The sequence below is a fragment of the Bufo bufo genome, chromosome 3 (genome assembly GCF_905171765.1).
Source record: "Bufo bufo chromosome 3, aBufBuf1.1, whole genome shotgun sequence".
NCBI lineage: Eukaryota > Metazoa > Chordata > Amphibia > Anura > Bufonidae > Bufo > Bufo bufo.
In genome coordinates, this window is record NC_053391.1 from 315,072,506 (window position 1) to 315,088,947 (window position 16,442).

Here is a 16,442-nt window from a genome sequence, read left to right on the forward strand (position 1 = left end):
CTCCCAGACACTGTTCAGAGAGGTGTACTGTTTTCCCTCCTTGTAAATCTCACATTTGAGGATGGACCACAGGTTCTCAATGGGGTTCAGATCAGGTGAACAAGGAGGCCATGTCATTAGATTTTCTTCTTTTATACCCTTTCTTGCCAGCCACGCTGTGGAGTACTTGGACGCGTGTGATAGAGCATTGTCCTGCATGAAAATCATGTTTTTCTTGAAGGATGCAGACTTCTTCCTGTACCACTGCTTGAAGAAGGTGTCTTCCGGAAAATGGCAGTAGGACTGGGAGTTGAGCTTGACTCCATCCTCAACCCGAAAAGGCCCCACAAGCTCATCTTTGATGATACCAGCCCAAACCAGTACTCCACCTTGCTGGCGTCTGAGTCGGACTGGAGCTCTCTGCCCTTTACCAATCCAGCCACGGGCCCATCAAGACTCACTCTCATTTCATCAGTGCATGAAACCTTAGAAAAATCAGTCTTGAGATATTTCTTGGCCCAGTCTTGACGTTTCAGCTTGTGTGTCTTGTTCAGTGGTGGTCGTCTTTCAGCCTTTCTTACCTTGGCCATGTCTCTGAGTATTGCACACCTTGTGCTTTTGGGCACTCCAGTGATGTTGCAGCTCTGAAATATGGCCAAACTGGTGGCAAGTGGCATCTTGGCAGCTGCACGCTTGACTTTTCTCAGTTCATGGGCAGTTATTTTGCGCCTTGGTTTTTCCACACGCTTCTTGCGACCCTGTTGACTATTTTGAATGAAACGCTTGATTGTTCGATGATCACGCTTCAGAAGCTTTGCAATTTTAAGAGTGCTGCATCCCTCTGCAAGATATCTCACTATTTTTGACTTTTCTGAGCCTGTCAAGTCCTACTTTTGACCCATTTTGCCAAAGGAAAGGAAGTTGCCTAATAATTATACACACCTGATATAGGGTGTTGATATCATTAGACCACACCCCTTCTCATTACAGAGATGCACATCACCTAATATGCCTAATTGGTAGTAGGCTTTCGAGCCTATACATCTTGGAGTAAGACAACATGCATAAAGAGGATGATGTGGTCAAAATACTCATTTGCCTAATAATTCTGCACGCAGTGTAGTGATACGGATGTTACCCGTAAAGGTTTCTTTGCGGACACATTTAATTGCATATTATTAAAAACAATATGATTCAATAAATAAAACAGTTAAAAATACACATCCTTATAATTCACACATTTTGTTTCATTCTACAGAAGTATTATATATAATTCGCGACTGCCTCTTAGATACTACTCCCCCTACTTGTCAATCACATGTTGTGGTTCCTCCAATTAACGTTAGCTTCTCACATTCCTGAATTAGCGATCTCCAAACCCTAAAGTTACCAGTCACCCTATACTAAATTTCACTCAACCAGACCAAATTATCCCCAATATTCAGCCCTTCACTACAGATCACATCCATTACTTGTTCCGATATCAGATGGCTGACCCGATCCTCCAGGCCTCTTTTTTGATCACATGGTGCATTTCATCCAACCACCACTATGGGGACGGTTTAACCTCTTCTAATTATGAATGGAACAGCGATCACATGCACCCAGGATCCCACGGTCATGTGAACAGCTCCTCTACTCACCCACAGCCTTCTCATCTATAGTAGAAAAAAAATGGTACTATTAGGTATCTGTACTACCTTATGATAAGCAGAGCAAGGTCTACTGGTTCTGTGTTATACATGCTTTGATGTCAAACTCTACATTCCTTCTGTCTGGTTGTAACGTACCTAACCGATAGATCCGCTTGACTTCATTTTTATTTATTTTCACTACTGGATCTTCTCCTCTCCACCTTGTACGTACCAATTCTAATCCTACAAAAATCAGACCTTCTGGATTTTTGTTAGGCTTTGGGTTTCCAAACTTTTCTTTTAATATTAAGGAGGTTTTCCTGCACCCTTGTTTTTAACTTCCTCATGTGCACTCCAGCATGTAGACAACCCCCATATGTTCACATTTAAGTTCTCCCATTTTACATTGTGTGCCATTACTTTTAGACACCACCTCCTCAGTTTGTTCTATTTGTACAGTTTTTGCAAGGTACACAAAACACACCATATAAATTGGAGCTTATCTTTGACATGAGGAGCTGTTTTGAAATTATTATTTTTTTTTTAAGGTATTACCTACCCACCCCCAAATACAGGGTCATTTTTGAGAACCGACCAACTCTTGGTTATAGCACTTTATCAAGCCTGCATTGCTGCTATATGGTGTGGTAAAGGCTAGTCTAAAGTCTTTCATAGAGGTACTTTTCTTTTCAAAGTTCTCTCCTTATTTATTTTCCTCCCCTTCTTTAGCTACTTCTCCCATGTTTATTTAAGACACTTTTATATCCCTTCTCCAAAAATCTCTGCTCTATCAATATACTTTGCTCCTCATAATCTTGCAAGTTAGTACAGTTACGATGGACCCTTTGGAATGTTTAACCACAGTTCAGTGTGACAACTTGGGGTTCCTATATACGCGTTTACGTCTGTGGGTTTATAGTCTGTTTTAGTCTTTAATTTTTCTCCTTCTGCAAAGAGGAAGGGGGTGGTTAAAGGAAATCTAGGATGATATGCAAACGCCCCTGATGAAGCAGAGGCAAAACCCAGGTCGGGCATATGGAAAAGAGTGATTATATTTTATGCGCAATTGTTTTACATGGAATTTTGTAAGTATAATAAAGAAGTTAGAAGAAATAGCTCGACATGGTGAAGTACCACAAGTTCTTAGTTAATCTATTACTTAAGAAGAAAGGCATATTGACTTATGTTGAAGCCCAGGTTTTCAATCTAATGATCGACCGTATCAGTATACACTTGCGGTGTGCCTTCAAGGGCCAAATCTTCATTGCTGATATATAAAAGAAACCGTGCAGCTTTAATATTTTATAGGAATATATGCATCACTGATACAGAACTGGCCAGTCTGTACGCCCGTGGCTGTTCCCAAATCCACAGCTCTGGGGAATACCATCCATGACATGAACAAAGTCACATGGCCATACTACATCTACTCAAAAGAAATCTCATTACATGAGAAAGTTACAGATTGCATGTGGTATTTGCCATCTTTTTCCACTACTGACTGAGAATTCTTAACATAGGATTAGTTTTATGGCATTAGTAGAAACCATTTAAGGAAAGAGCTGTACATTATTTGTTCAATTACTGCTGGAACTGCAACAGAAGAACAAACAGCTTATGAAAAAACAGATTTATTCCAAAAGACAGTTTTTTTACATCCCTGTCAGGTAAAATTTAATCAAACATTAAATGGCAAAGGAAATTTAAGTTTCCTATAGTCATGCACATCCATACCACACAGTTATAAAAATAAAGCAATTTGCTTTTATACCTTTGGGTATTAAAAAATAAAATTATTTAACAAGTATAATAAATCTAAAGAACATAGCAAGCAATGGATTGCAGTCTGATAAGATATGTTAGTGCCATGGGGACAGGGCTCAACATGGGGGATTAAAGGTGTTAAAATTGAGAGGGAGCAGTGACTCCAAGTAGATTCATACATTTCTGGACAGTACACAGGAAGAGAATACATGAACAGTAGAAGCAGATGTCCAAAACCTCCCCAGCAAGGACTTGATTATTACAATCAGGAGCCAATTAAAAAGTTCAAAAGTGGCAACGAGATAAATGGACGTGGCTAAGAGGTCTTTATTCAGCCAACCGATGGTCCTGAAAAATCAGGTTTGTTAGCTACAATCTTTAACTAGAAGTACAGTGTGCTGGCCTCCACTGGACACAGTCAAAACCTCTCTGTTCTCCAGCTGCTTCCCAGTCATTTCATATGGGATCCACAAATCCTCCTCTTCACCTGTGCCCAGTTGTTGGTTGGTGCCCATACCCCAGGAGAAGACATGACCTGGTAAAGAGTTAAAATCAAATGAGCAATGTGGTTAAGCTTAAATATTAAAGGGGTTGCGCAACTAATATAAATGTATCCCGCCCAATAGATAATGGCATCGCTGTTGCATCCCTTTCCCCAAACACCACCATTTATGAAACCTGCCTTAGGCGAGCCAGGCCCGTGCTGCAAATTGCGGTCCGCAATGCACAGGCACCGAACATAAGGCTGCCGCATGCGGACCCATTCGCTTGGATGGGGTCTGCACCGCAAAAAAAAAAAAAAAGTGTATGCACGGACAGAAACCCCACTCAGTGGTGCCTCTACACAGACTTTCCGAACCTATTCAAGCGAATGGGTCAGCATCCGTGATGAGGTGCATGTGTATTGTGGGCCACAATACAGTCAGGCAACGGCCATGTGCATGAGACCTTATTTTAACATCTTTAGTCTATATCTGTTTTGATATGTAGTCTCTATAGGTCACATCCTGCATTGGCGCGAACCAAGGGAGTGGTTAGTGTCACATGATCTGCTGATGTCAGGACACATCTCACTGCCCTAAGGCATGATGGGACGGCAGACACATGACAAACCAGGATTCAAGTATAGGGATAGAGAAAACTATGGGAGCTAGAGTACCTGATCAAAATACACTTTATAGTAGTTTGTTGCACAACCCATTTAACAGCAATACCAAGTGTAGAAAACAACAAGGTTATATCTTCTAATTTTATAGCATTTAGCAATGAGAAATTCTAAGAATTCTTCTATATGCCCCAGATGACTAGCCATTCCCAAACACCTACCATCTCTAGACACCGCAAAGCTGACAGAAGCACCACAGGCCACAGAGGCAACCTTGGGTAGGTTAGGAATGAGTGTAGGTTCTTTTTTCTCTTCTGCATTCTCCCCAAGGCCAAGTCTGCCATATTCAGCCCGGCCAAGACTGTACGCATTTCCTTGAGGTGATAAATAAATTAAATTAGTTACTTTAAAACACTGGTTTATAAGCTGCATATGCAAAAATCCAACAAGTATCTTACCTTCAGAGTCCACACAAACTGTATGATGCTGACCTCCTGAAAATCCCACCCAAGACTTGGTGGAGTTTTTGAATGTCGTCAAGTTCTGAGGTGCGTAGCAGGAGTTTGTAGTCTTTGTCCCTGTAGCATGTAAGCGACACCGTTTAGAAAGCAACACCATGGCCCATCGAGCATTTTTCTGCAACAGCAGTGCAGCTCTCAATACACCAACTTCTGACACCACAACTCTCAGCATGTATACCATCCTTGGAAACCCCATAGAAATGAATGGAGCATGCTGGGAGTGGTAGTTTAACAGCTTTAACAAATCGCTTTTAAGATTAAAAAAAGACAAAAACATGCACCATAAAATCTACTTCAAGTGTATGCTAAATAGAAGCATGGATGGCAAGACTAGCAAGACAAAAACTACTTACCTAACTGATGATAGTTGGAAAGGCCAAAACCATAAACATGGCCTTCCTGTGAGATTGCAAAAGTGAAGTATGCACCGCAGAATACATCCTGAAACACAACACGCCCACACCCCTTTGCCTTCAAGTGGATGCACTGAGGAATTAGTAGTCTCTCTGCAGGAAGTAGAGAACATTGGTGGATAGGGACACTTATATGCACAAGACTGGAATAGGCCTTAAAGAGGGTTGTCCGATTTTTTACTACTGAAGTTACCTCAGAAGTTGATATCTGATGGGCAGGGATCAGACACACAGGACTCCCACCGATCAGCTGTTGGAAGACATGGCAGTGTTCGTATGAGCACTGCCTTCTCTGCTTGCTGCAGCAATTGCATCAGCGAGCAGTGTAATTACAAGCGTGGTGCCCCTATTCAATTTTATGCGACAGCTCAGTCCTATTCACTCTTTAAACAGCTGATCGGTGAGGGTGCCAGGTGTCATACCCCCACTGATCAGATATTGATCACCTATCCCGAGGAACAGGTCATCAACAGTAAAAAGCGGACAACTCCTTTAAGGGCAGAATAGTACAGACTTCTAATGCTTAAACACATGGTAGGAATATTCTGCTGGCGAGATAATAGAATCCCGTTTCTTTTTTTTTTATACAGTTCAGTGCAAAGTGACAAAGAGGCAAAAAGCCCATCAGCAAGAAATCTCATTAACATTGGTTGCAAACAATATGCCAACACAAAGTACATCTCTCAACAAATAAAGTTTAACGAAGAAAAAAAAAAAAGGATTCCAAAACACTCAGGTTCTAATGTGGACACAGCCACACAGGTAAGTGACTAACCTAGGCCTTTACGCCCTCCGCGATTGGTGAATCTCTCAGGTACCCTGCCAAGCTGACCCTGCTCTCCGCAGCCAGATGTGTAGAGATCTCCGTCAGAGGTAAGCATCACAAGATGATCATTCCCTTTCAGATCGAAGAAAAAAAAAAAAAAAAAGGGTAAACATGGACAAAAAAAAAAATACAGCAGTGTAGATCAGGTTGGACGGTAGTACATCAAAACTGCTGTAACACGACCACCTCAGTGCAGTCTGCATGCCAGCAGTTCCGCCAGCATAAACCATTAATTTGCTGCATGAGCGGTCAGGTGTTCTACCTGAGTTTCTAGGGTTAAATTCACACAATTGCCAATAAGCGATTTTACTGACAAACGTGAAGGGCACATACAGCTAAGCAGCAGCAGCAGCTCCAGGTCTCTTGGGAAGCCGACCAGTCATCCGTGCCAACGCCCAAGGTGTACAAAAACGGGTAGTGTGTTCAGAAGAATCTTACTTTGAGGAGCTTTCCCTCTGAGGTGTACTGAATTTTTATAGCCGTACTTTCCACACTAAGACTGGCACTGAAGAAATGAGCATAATGCATCTTTGATATTCACTCACCTGAGGCGATCTTGACAACTGGTACATTTATATTCACTTGTATGGGCACCATACTTTTCGTCATTGGCTCCAGTAAACCTATGACACCATTGTTATCCTAAACAGAAAAAAGCCAAGTTACAGTGAGGACACAAGCAGACTCCATGGATGACGAGCACATATTTGGCTAGTAAAATGCTAAGGCTAGGTTCACATGTGGGGAGCAATTTCATTGTCTGTTCCAGTATTGAAAACGAGGCATATGACAGACTACAATGGCATCCATCAAATTTCCATCGTCCTGCTAGACATAATATCACCGCATTAGGTCCCCCGAGGACCTGCAACTGTCCTAACTGAACCCCTGCTACAGGCTGAACACAGCCCAATTGTAAAATGGGCTGGGAAGTGTAATTTCACACAAAGATTTAAATTCAAGAAATAAGGTTTCAATTGTTTTTATACAAAATCCAAGTTTTTAAAAGGCACTCTCTAATGTAGAAACCAGAAAACCTCTTTAAGGTTGTACAGCTTCTGTGTGCAGCATATATAGACCCATCCTTCTCGTATAAGCTAGTGCCATACATGGAGCAGGCTATACTGTACATCTCCATTTTAAGTGTATAAAGTACCCATGCACCCCCATGCATGCCTTATTACAGCTCTATGCAACACATAGCTAGACCACTCCGTTTCCGAGACTGGGCAATTCATGTCAATGGAGCCTGCAGAACTCCATGTACTTGCCACCTAAATGACCCCCATTGAGGAGTATGGAGCCAACTTTAAAGGGGTTGTCACTTCAGCAAATACTTTCTGTACATAATAAACGCTAAGTTAATACAAGGCACTTACTAATGTATTGGGATTGTCCATATTGCCGCCTTTGCAGGCTTGATATTTTTCCATCACATTATACACTGCCCGTTTCCATGGTTACAGACCACCCTGCAATCCAGCAGCAGTGGCAGAGCTTGCACACTATAGGAAAAGGCACCAGCCTATGTGCACCCCCACGGTTCCAGCCACCACTGATGGATTGCAGGGTGATCATAACCAAGAATTTATACAAAATTCGTGTAAAGGGAAACTGACAGTTGCCCACAGCAACAAATCAGATTCCACCTTTCATTTTTTAGAGCTCCTTCAGAAAATATAAGGCGGAATCTGATTGGTTGCTATGGGCAACTATGCTAGTTTTCATAAATCTTCATGACATCTGCTGCAGAGCAGTTACACACGTATCCTGCATTCAGAGAAGTGTATTTCTCTCTTCCTCTGCATCTTCGACCGGAGGCAGACTGTCTGCTAGCATGAGCTCGAAGGCAAACAGGAAGTTTGGGAAAGGGGCGGGGCTTAACACTGCACTCACTTTAAGGCCTCTTTCACACGACCGTTTTTTCTTTCCGTTTTGCGGGCCGTTTTTTGCGGTCCGTATACGGAACCATTCATTTCAATGGTTCTGCAAAAAAAAACGGAATGTACTCCGTATGCATTGCGTTTCCGTATTTCCGTTGAAAGATAGAACATGTCCTATATTTGGCCGCAAATCACGTTCCGTGGCTCCATTAAAGTCTATGGTTCCGCAAAAAAACGGAATGCATACGGAAATGCATCCGTTTGTCTTCCGTATCCATTCCGTTTTTTGCGGAACCATCTATTGAAAATGTTATGCCCAGCCAAATTCTTTCTATGAAATTACTGTATACTGTATTGGCCATACGGAAAAACGGAACGGAAACAAAAAACGGAACGGATCCGTTTAAAACGGACCGCAAAACACTAAAAAAAGCCATACCGTCGTGTGAAAGAGGCCTAACAGACACAGTACTGAGAGAAGTGGAAGTTGCAAAACTTCAGCAGTTTCTTATAAAACCTCCCCGTTTGAGTGCAGGTATAGTATATAGTACCAGGCCACCGACACTACAGAGACTGTTACCCAGCTTTCCTGTGTGCCCGATTGTTTTACAAGAAACAAGACAACACAGCTGTAAATATACAACCGTTCGCCTCAATGTCAAACTCTGATGCTGTCCATCTGTCAGTATGCAGTATGTACTTTAGCCCTTATTCTGCCATCTTACTCGTCCATAGATAACAGTTGTACTTTGCCTGTCCAGGAGCCCTGAAGAGCGAGTAGCGGAACATGGCATGTAGGGACGATGGGCTAGGGCAGTGGTGGCGAACCGTTTAAAAGGTAGAGTGCTCAAACTGTTACCCAAAGCCCACTTATTTATAGCAAAGTGCCAACATGGCAATTTAACTTCAATACTACAGTCCAGTATAGTATATCTTCCATGTACTTTATTATGTAGCTGTAATAGCCTTTCTATAGTCAGTGCGCTGCCTGTGCTGTTCATAGTGTGCCCTGCTCTGATGGATGGCAGGAAAAGTAAGGCATATTAGTACACCATAGGCTTTATCCAGCGCACAGAGGGGGCTCCGAGGGCCATAGGTGCAGCTAAGGCTTACTTATTACCACAGTCAAGTTCTGGACAGGGTTCACCCTGAAAAGTGGTTAGGCTCATCAGGGCCAGCACAGCACTCGCCCATACGGGTTTATTAGGATCAATAAGGTTTAGTAATCCTTGCATTCACTTGACGACACAAAGATTTGTAACAGGGTTGATGTTCCTGGAGGGATATACCAAATGGAAAAGGATTTAGGAAAACTAGAGGAATGGTCAAAAATCTGGCAACTAAAATGTAATGTTGATAAGTGCAAGATAATACACCTGGGGCGTAAAAACCCAAGAGCAGAATATAAAATCAGTGATACAGTCCTAACCTCAGTATCTGAGGAAAGGGATTTAGGGGTCATTATTTCAGAAGACTTAAAGGGCTTCTGTCAGCCCACTAAACCGTTTTTTTTTTTTTTGTTTACTAATAATCCCTACACTGCGATCTCTGCATACATAAGGCTACTTTCACCCCTGCGTTCAAGTGTCTGCTCGTGAGCTCCGTTTGAAGGGGCTCACGAGCGGTCCTGAACGCAGCCGCAATGCATTCTCAGTGGAGGTGGATCCACTGAGAATGCATCCGCCTGCCAGCGTTCAGCCTCCGCTCAGTGAGCGGACACCTGAACGCTGCTTGCAGCGTTCGGGTGTCCACCTGGCCGTGCGGAGGCGAGCGGATCCGTCCAGACTTATAATGGAAGTCAATGGGGACGGATCCGCTTGAAGATGACACCATATGGCTCAATCTTCAAGCGGATCCGTTCCCCATTGACTTTCAATGTAAAGTCTGAACGGATCCGCTCAGGCTACTTTCAGACTTAGAAAATTTTCTAAGTTATAATGCAGACGGATCCGTTCTGAACGGATGCAAACGTCTGCATTATCGGAGCGGATCCGTCTGATGAAACAGACGGATCCGCTCCGAAAGCTAGTGTGAAAGTAGCCTAAGTAAAATAATAATTTTCGTTCAGTAGAATTTGATAAAACGCTATTTTTATAATATGTAAATTACCTTGCTACCAGCAAGTAGGGCGGCTACTTGCTGGTAGCAGCCGCATCCTCCGATCCTAATGACGCCCCCTCCGCATTGTGATTGACAGGGCCAGGGAACGGAATCGTTCTCTGCTGGCCCTGCCTGTTTTCATTCAATATCTGGCGCCTGCGCCGCAGCCGTACCCATCTTCAATCTGCGCAGGCGCACTGAGAGGCGGCCACTCACTCGGCCGCTCCATCCTCAATGCGCCTGCGCCGATGACGTCACATCTACACCCGGCGCAGGCGCATTGAGGAGCGAGCGGCCGCCTATCAGTGCGCCTGCGCAGATTCAAGATGGGTACGGCCGCGGCGCAGGCACCAGATATTGAATGAAAACAGGCAGGGCCAGCAGAGAACGATTCCGTTCCCTGGCCCTGTCAATCACAATGCGGAGGGGGTGTCATTAGGATCAGAGGATGCGGCTGCTACCAGCAAGTAGCCGCCCTACTTGCTGGTAGCAAGGTAATTTACATATTATAAAAATAGCGTTTTATCAAATTCTACTGAACGAAAATTATTATTTTACTTATGTATGCAGAGATCGCAGTGTAGGGATTATTATTAAACAAAAAAAAAAAAAAAAGTTTAGTGGGCTGACAGAAGCCCTTTAAAAAGGTAGGCAGACAATGTCACAGAGCAGCAGGAAATGCTAGCAGAATGCTTGGGTGTATAGGGAGAGGCATTACCAGTAGAAAGAGGGAGGTGCTCATGCCGCTCTATAGAGCACTAGTGAGACCTCATTTGGAGTATTGTGCTCAGTACTGGAGACCATATCTCCAGAATGATATTGATACTTTGGAGAGAGTTCAGAGAAGAGCTACTAAACTGGTACATGGATTGCAGGATAAAACTTACCAGGAAAGATTAAAGGACCTTAACATGTATAGCTTGGAAGAAAGACGAGACAGAGGGGATATGATAGAAACTTTTAAATACATAAAGGGAATCAACAAGGTAAAAGAGGAGAGAATATTTAAAAGAAGAAAAACTGCTACAAGAGGACATAGTTTTAAATTAGCGGGGCAAAGGTTTAAAAGTAATATCAGGAAGTATTACTTTACTGAGAGAGTAGTGGATGCATGGAATAGCCTTCCTGCAGAAGTGGTAGCTGCAAATAAAGTGAAGGAGTTTAAGCATGCATGGGATAGGCATAAGGCCATCCTTCATATAAGATAGGGCCAAGGGCTATTCATAGTATTCAGTATATTGGGCAGACTAGATGGGCCAAATGGTTCTTATCTGCCGACACATTCTATGTTTCTATAGGTGTAATTATTTTGGTAAATAAATTCCATTAATCCATTCACAATGTCATGCTCTTCCAGGAGGTTTGTAAGATTATTGGGCAGTTTCTCTGCCTACAAGATATCACAGATGCTTGGGTTACTTTTGCAGTTCTCAAAACTGAATTTGACTCAGCAGAGATCACATGCCTCTTCACAGCAAAAAAATGTTATAACATGAACAGAGTTGAGAAAAAGACCTTAATCCTAACTTCTACAAACCTATGAATACAGAATCAACCTAATATGAAAAGTTATTCTAAAAATCTTAATCTACTTGCATATTATAAGTTATACCAGCAAGAATTAGTCTTTATTTAAATCACTAGTCAGTAAGGCTTGATTTAAATCAAGCCTTTCTAACCATGATTCAAATCAAGCCTTACTGACTAGTGATTTAAATCAAATCAACCCTGGTTTTGACTATATGTCAGGAGGAATTTCTCACTGTCTAGTTAAGTGACATTAACCAGTGTCAGAAAGCTGGATTAAGTCTTGTGGAGCTGTACACACTGTACATATGTTACCTCAACATTGTGCAACAATGGCACCATTTGGGAGTAAGGAAAAGGATTCTCTTTTCATTGACTTATTTACCAGTCCTAACTACAGATTCCTACCCTTAATGACAAATCTGTCTAGCTGAGCTACAGTATGGAGGATTTGTCACTGGGATTCTTACTTAGTTTTTACAGGCTCCTGGCTAGTAAATCCAGCTAGGTATTAAGATTAAGTGAGATACGAGTCATTCTATAAGGCTCCAGTCACAACTGTGTCCGTTTTGAGGATCTGCAGTCCTCAAACATAGACACAGGCCATTTCTACCCCCATTGACTTCAATGGGTCCGCAATCTACAAGATGCAACCAAAGACTGGACCTGTCTTATCTTCTGCGACATGGCCACATGGACCCAGAAGACCTTCCATGGGCTTCCAGGTCAAAGATAACCAAGTGCAATTCCAAGGCAAACGAGAAAACATTCTGCAGTAGAAGTTTATACATGTTTGGAGGGAAAGTGGAAGCCAGCAGGCAACAAAACATTTCAGACAGACCATATAGCTGCAAATTACCCTGAAAGATCCAAAAAGGAACACATGACCATCCTCCGTCAATGCTGCAGTGTGACTGTCTCCTGCTGAAACCTGCACCACTTTTTCAGCCAGATTGACCTTTGCTGGTTTAGTTTCTGAACCTTCTTCTGTGGTGTCCCGGCCCAGAGCTCCTTCATCATTACAGCCAAAAGTATAAATCTATTTCAGAAGCGATAGGCAAGAAAGGATGTTAACAAATTGAGCGAACTGGTACAACAAATCCTCTAGTGCAGGGATGGCCAACCTGCGGATCTTCAGCTGTTGTAAAACTACAACTCCCACCATGCCCTGCTGTAGGCAGTCTGGGAGTTGTACTTTTGCAGCAGCTGGAGAGCCACAGACTGGTCATCCCTGCTGTAGTGTGTAGCAGTACACTTACACTCCCAGAGGCGCCAAGACACACGGTGTGCATTCCTCCAGCTTCGGCTTGGACTATTGGTTCTGGGAGAGTCACCAGTGCTGGCTTCTTTCGTTCCATGACATCTTCTCCTAAACCCAGCTGACCTACGTCACCTTGGCCAAGAGCCAGCACAATGCCTCCAACAGATTTGTGGGAACTATGAGTAACTACTGAAATAGAAGAAATGCAGCTTAAACAAAGTGCTGATAACTTGTACTTTAAACACTTCAGACCTTTGATCACAAGTCTGTTACAACAGGAAAGACTTTACTTTAGAAGAACAAACTTTTGTCCAACTCCAAAATTAAACAAAGCCCCTCTGTGGCTGGTCAGTGCTCCCAACCAGTGGCTCAGGAAGCCACGTGCTTCTCTCAGGTTCCCTACCAGTCGGCAGCTTCAGATTATTAAATGCAAGTGCACAATAGTAAGGTTATATACATATCAGTCTTATTTTAAGACATCTGTCAGTACAATTCACAAAAATTAAAAGATTATAAAAGAATGGAGATAACATATGTACCAATTAGGTGCAGGGGGTGATGAACAAATGCTTATCTTCACTGCTTTACTAGGGGGGGGGGGGGGGGGGGGGGGGGGGAATAAAAATCACCCAATCTATATATTCTGATTGGTAAAGGGATGATGGCATGAAAAAGTTCTAATATCCACCCTTACCAGGTCACTAGTGGCTGAATAGAAGCAGAGAAGTTCCTTCTTCCTAATGTCACACACAGAACCAAGTATAAACTCCAATGCTGCTCCCTGACTGTAAAAGAGTGCTGTGCCCCAAATACTGCACCTGGTATCCCCTGAAAGCTATGAGCCCCTATATCACAGCAAACGTTTAAAGTCATGAAGAATTACACAACTCTTCGGCAGTAAAGGGTTAATAGGCTTTTCCTCTTACTATTTAATGATTGCCTGTCTCATATGAAAGTGGCTTGCAGCTAAAAAAAAAAAAAAAGGGTTAGAGACTTCTGGCCTATGTGTATAGAGCTGAGGACATGGGTTCCTAGATGGCCGCTAGCACATCTGCAATACCCAGTCCCCATAGCTCTGTGTGCTTTTATTGTGTAAAAAAAAAGCGATTTGATACATATGCAAATTAACCTGAGATGGGTCAGGGACAGGACACATCTCGGTAATTTGCATATGTATCAAATCACTTTTTTTTTTACACAATAGAAGCACACAGAGCTATGGGGACTGGGTATTGCGGATGTGCTAGCGGCCATCTAGGAACCCATGTCCTCAGCTCTATACACAAAATCCTGGGGACAGGTTCCCTTAAAGTGTTACCCCGGTTGGTTAAAGTTATCCCCCATCACAAGAATGGGGGCCCCTTACCTCCTCTGAAAAAAACACAATGGCCGGTTGCACATGTAGATGGCCACTCCATTCATTTCTATGAGAGTTCTGGGGATGGCAAAGTACAGTGCTCTGCTATCTCTGGAATTCCCATAGAAATGAATGGAGCAGTCACACCCATGTGCGACCAGCTGCTCTGTGCTTTTCAGGGGTTATGGGGACCCATTCTAATAATCAGTGGGGGTCCCAGTGGTAGGTTATCCACCATCATGTGGATAGGCAATTTCAACCAACTGGAATACTGCTTTAGGCCTCATGCACAGGACAGTTGTGTTCCGTAAAATGGGGTTCCGTTCTGTGATCCGTTTCAGTGTGTTTTCCTTTATTTTTGGAGGACCACCAGACATAAATGAATGTAAAAAAAAGTCTAAGACAGGTTTGCCATGCAAGTGATAGGAATAAAATGGACGCGGATGACAATCGTGTGCTTCCGCGTTTTTTAGCGGTCCCATTGACTTGAATGGGTCCGCGAACCGTTTTCCACTGAAATAATAGGACAGGTGATATTTTTTTGACGAACTGGAACCACGGATCACAGACGCGGATGGCAAATGGTGCATTAGCGGAGTTTTCAATGGACCCATTGAAAATCAATGGGTCCGCAGAAAATCACAAAAAACAGCGCAAACGGACACGGAATAAAACGGTCGTGTGCATGAGGCCATAATAGTTTAAAAAAACTGCCCATTATGGGGTATTCTAAGGAGAGAAGGACACAGCTTTACTCCAGATAAATGGTAGTGCTATGGTTTTCCGCAAAGTTTCCCACTTACGCTTAGGTTTCTTGATTTCTTCAGTCCCGTTGCTTTCCTCGACAGGAGAGCTTCTTTTCAGGTTCTTCTTTCCTTTCATGTTAAATCTTATTGTTTCTATGGAAGAAAACACTGGTTTGTAGTTTTCCTACATAAGAGGATGCAATACAAGCCTTTAAACAAGACAGGTAGCTTTCCTATAGTATAATATGGGTTCCACTATACCTACGAACACAGCTAACTATTACATAAAGATGTAAGGTAATATAGCCTCAGTCTCTCAAATCAAGTTATAGGGATATGACAATGGGTGTCAGAGAAGGTCATCAATATCTGGCCCCCAAGGACCGCTGCAGATCAGCCATCTGAAGAGGCTGGTGCACACCCTTCTCACATGGTCTAGGCACAGCTCAGTCCCATTTAAGTGAATGGGCCCAAGCTACAAACACTGTCCAATGGTGAGCGCTGTGGCCTCCTCAAATAGCTGATTGGGGGTCCCAGTTATTGGTCCCCCACCACTCTGATACTGAAACTATCCTGGGGATAGGTCATCAATACTTAAAGAGCTGGAAAGGCCCTTTAGGCCTAAAATAGTCCATTAGGGGGGGGGGGGTGTCAACAGAAAATTCCCACAAGGAGTAGTTATAACTATGAGATCAGTGGGGCCCTGTACCCCCCAAATGAATGGAGCAGCTTATCAAACATGCATGTGCTGCTGCATCCATCTATGTGAGATCCAGAGACCTGTGGACTACCATGTCCTGCAGCCACACAGTACAGTCCTCTTTATACTGGAAGTCACTGGTTATTACACAACCACACTGCAGAAACCCCAGGGACTGCCCATCGACCTGAACAAGACTTGCGGGAACAACGCCAATCTAATCACTGGCACCGATTTTCAGTTACTGAAGCCTGTGGACAAATCTGCCAGTTGGGAGGGCATCAGAAGGGAGGAGGCCCGGGAGACCAAGCGTTAACACGAGCCAGTCTAATGGCTGTCGTGCCCCCGCCACCCTCAATGCACTCACCTCTCACACCGCGCTGCTCCTTCTGCCGGTTTGCCGCGCCGGGCTCCTTTAAGCAGCTGTTCAAGCACGTGCAGCGCTCGCCTCTGACGTAAAACTCAGCGCGACACGCCAGGCAGCGCGAAGCCGACGAGCTCCGCCCACACAGGACACGTGAGCAGGATAGTTTGCGTAAAGTCTTAGAAAAAAACAAAAACAAGCAGTGATGACGGCGTCCTTCCTAGGTAGCTGGAGGTAGCACGTAGACCCTGTCCCGTCAGGT

The 16,442-nt window shown here is 43.4% G+C and overlaps 1 protein-coding gene across 1 annotated transcript; it reads right to left on the minus strand.

Annotated features, from left to right (window-relative positions):
- Positions 1-3,234: 3,234 nt before the first annotated feature.
- Positions 3,235-16,324, minus strand: RCC1 (regulator of chromosome condensation 1). Its single transcript, XM_040424305.1, has 10 exons — positions 16,184-16,324; positions 15,174-15,269; positions 13,012-13,202; positions 12,612-12,791; positions 6,788-6,884; positions 6,192-6,314; positions 5,357-5,509; positions 4,941-5,060; positions 4,704-4,856; positions 3,235-3,912 (listed from the first exon to the last, which is right to left on the minus strand). The coding sequence occupies exons 2-10, from the start codon at positions 15,250-15,252 to the stop codon at positions 3,743-3,745; spliced, it is 1,266 nt and encodes a 421-aa protein (XP_040280239.1). The 5' UTR covers positions 15,253-15,269; positions 16,184-16,324; the 3' UTR covers positions 3,235-3,742.
- Between the last annotated feature and the right edge of the window lie 118 nt (positions 16,325-16,442).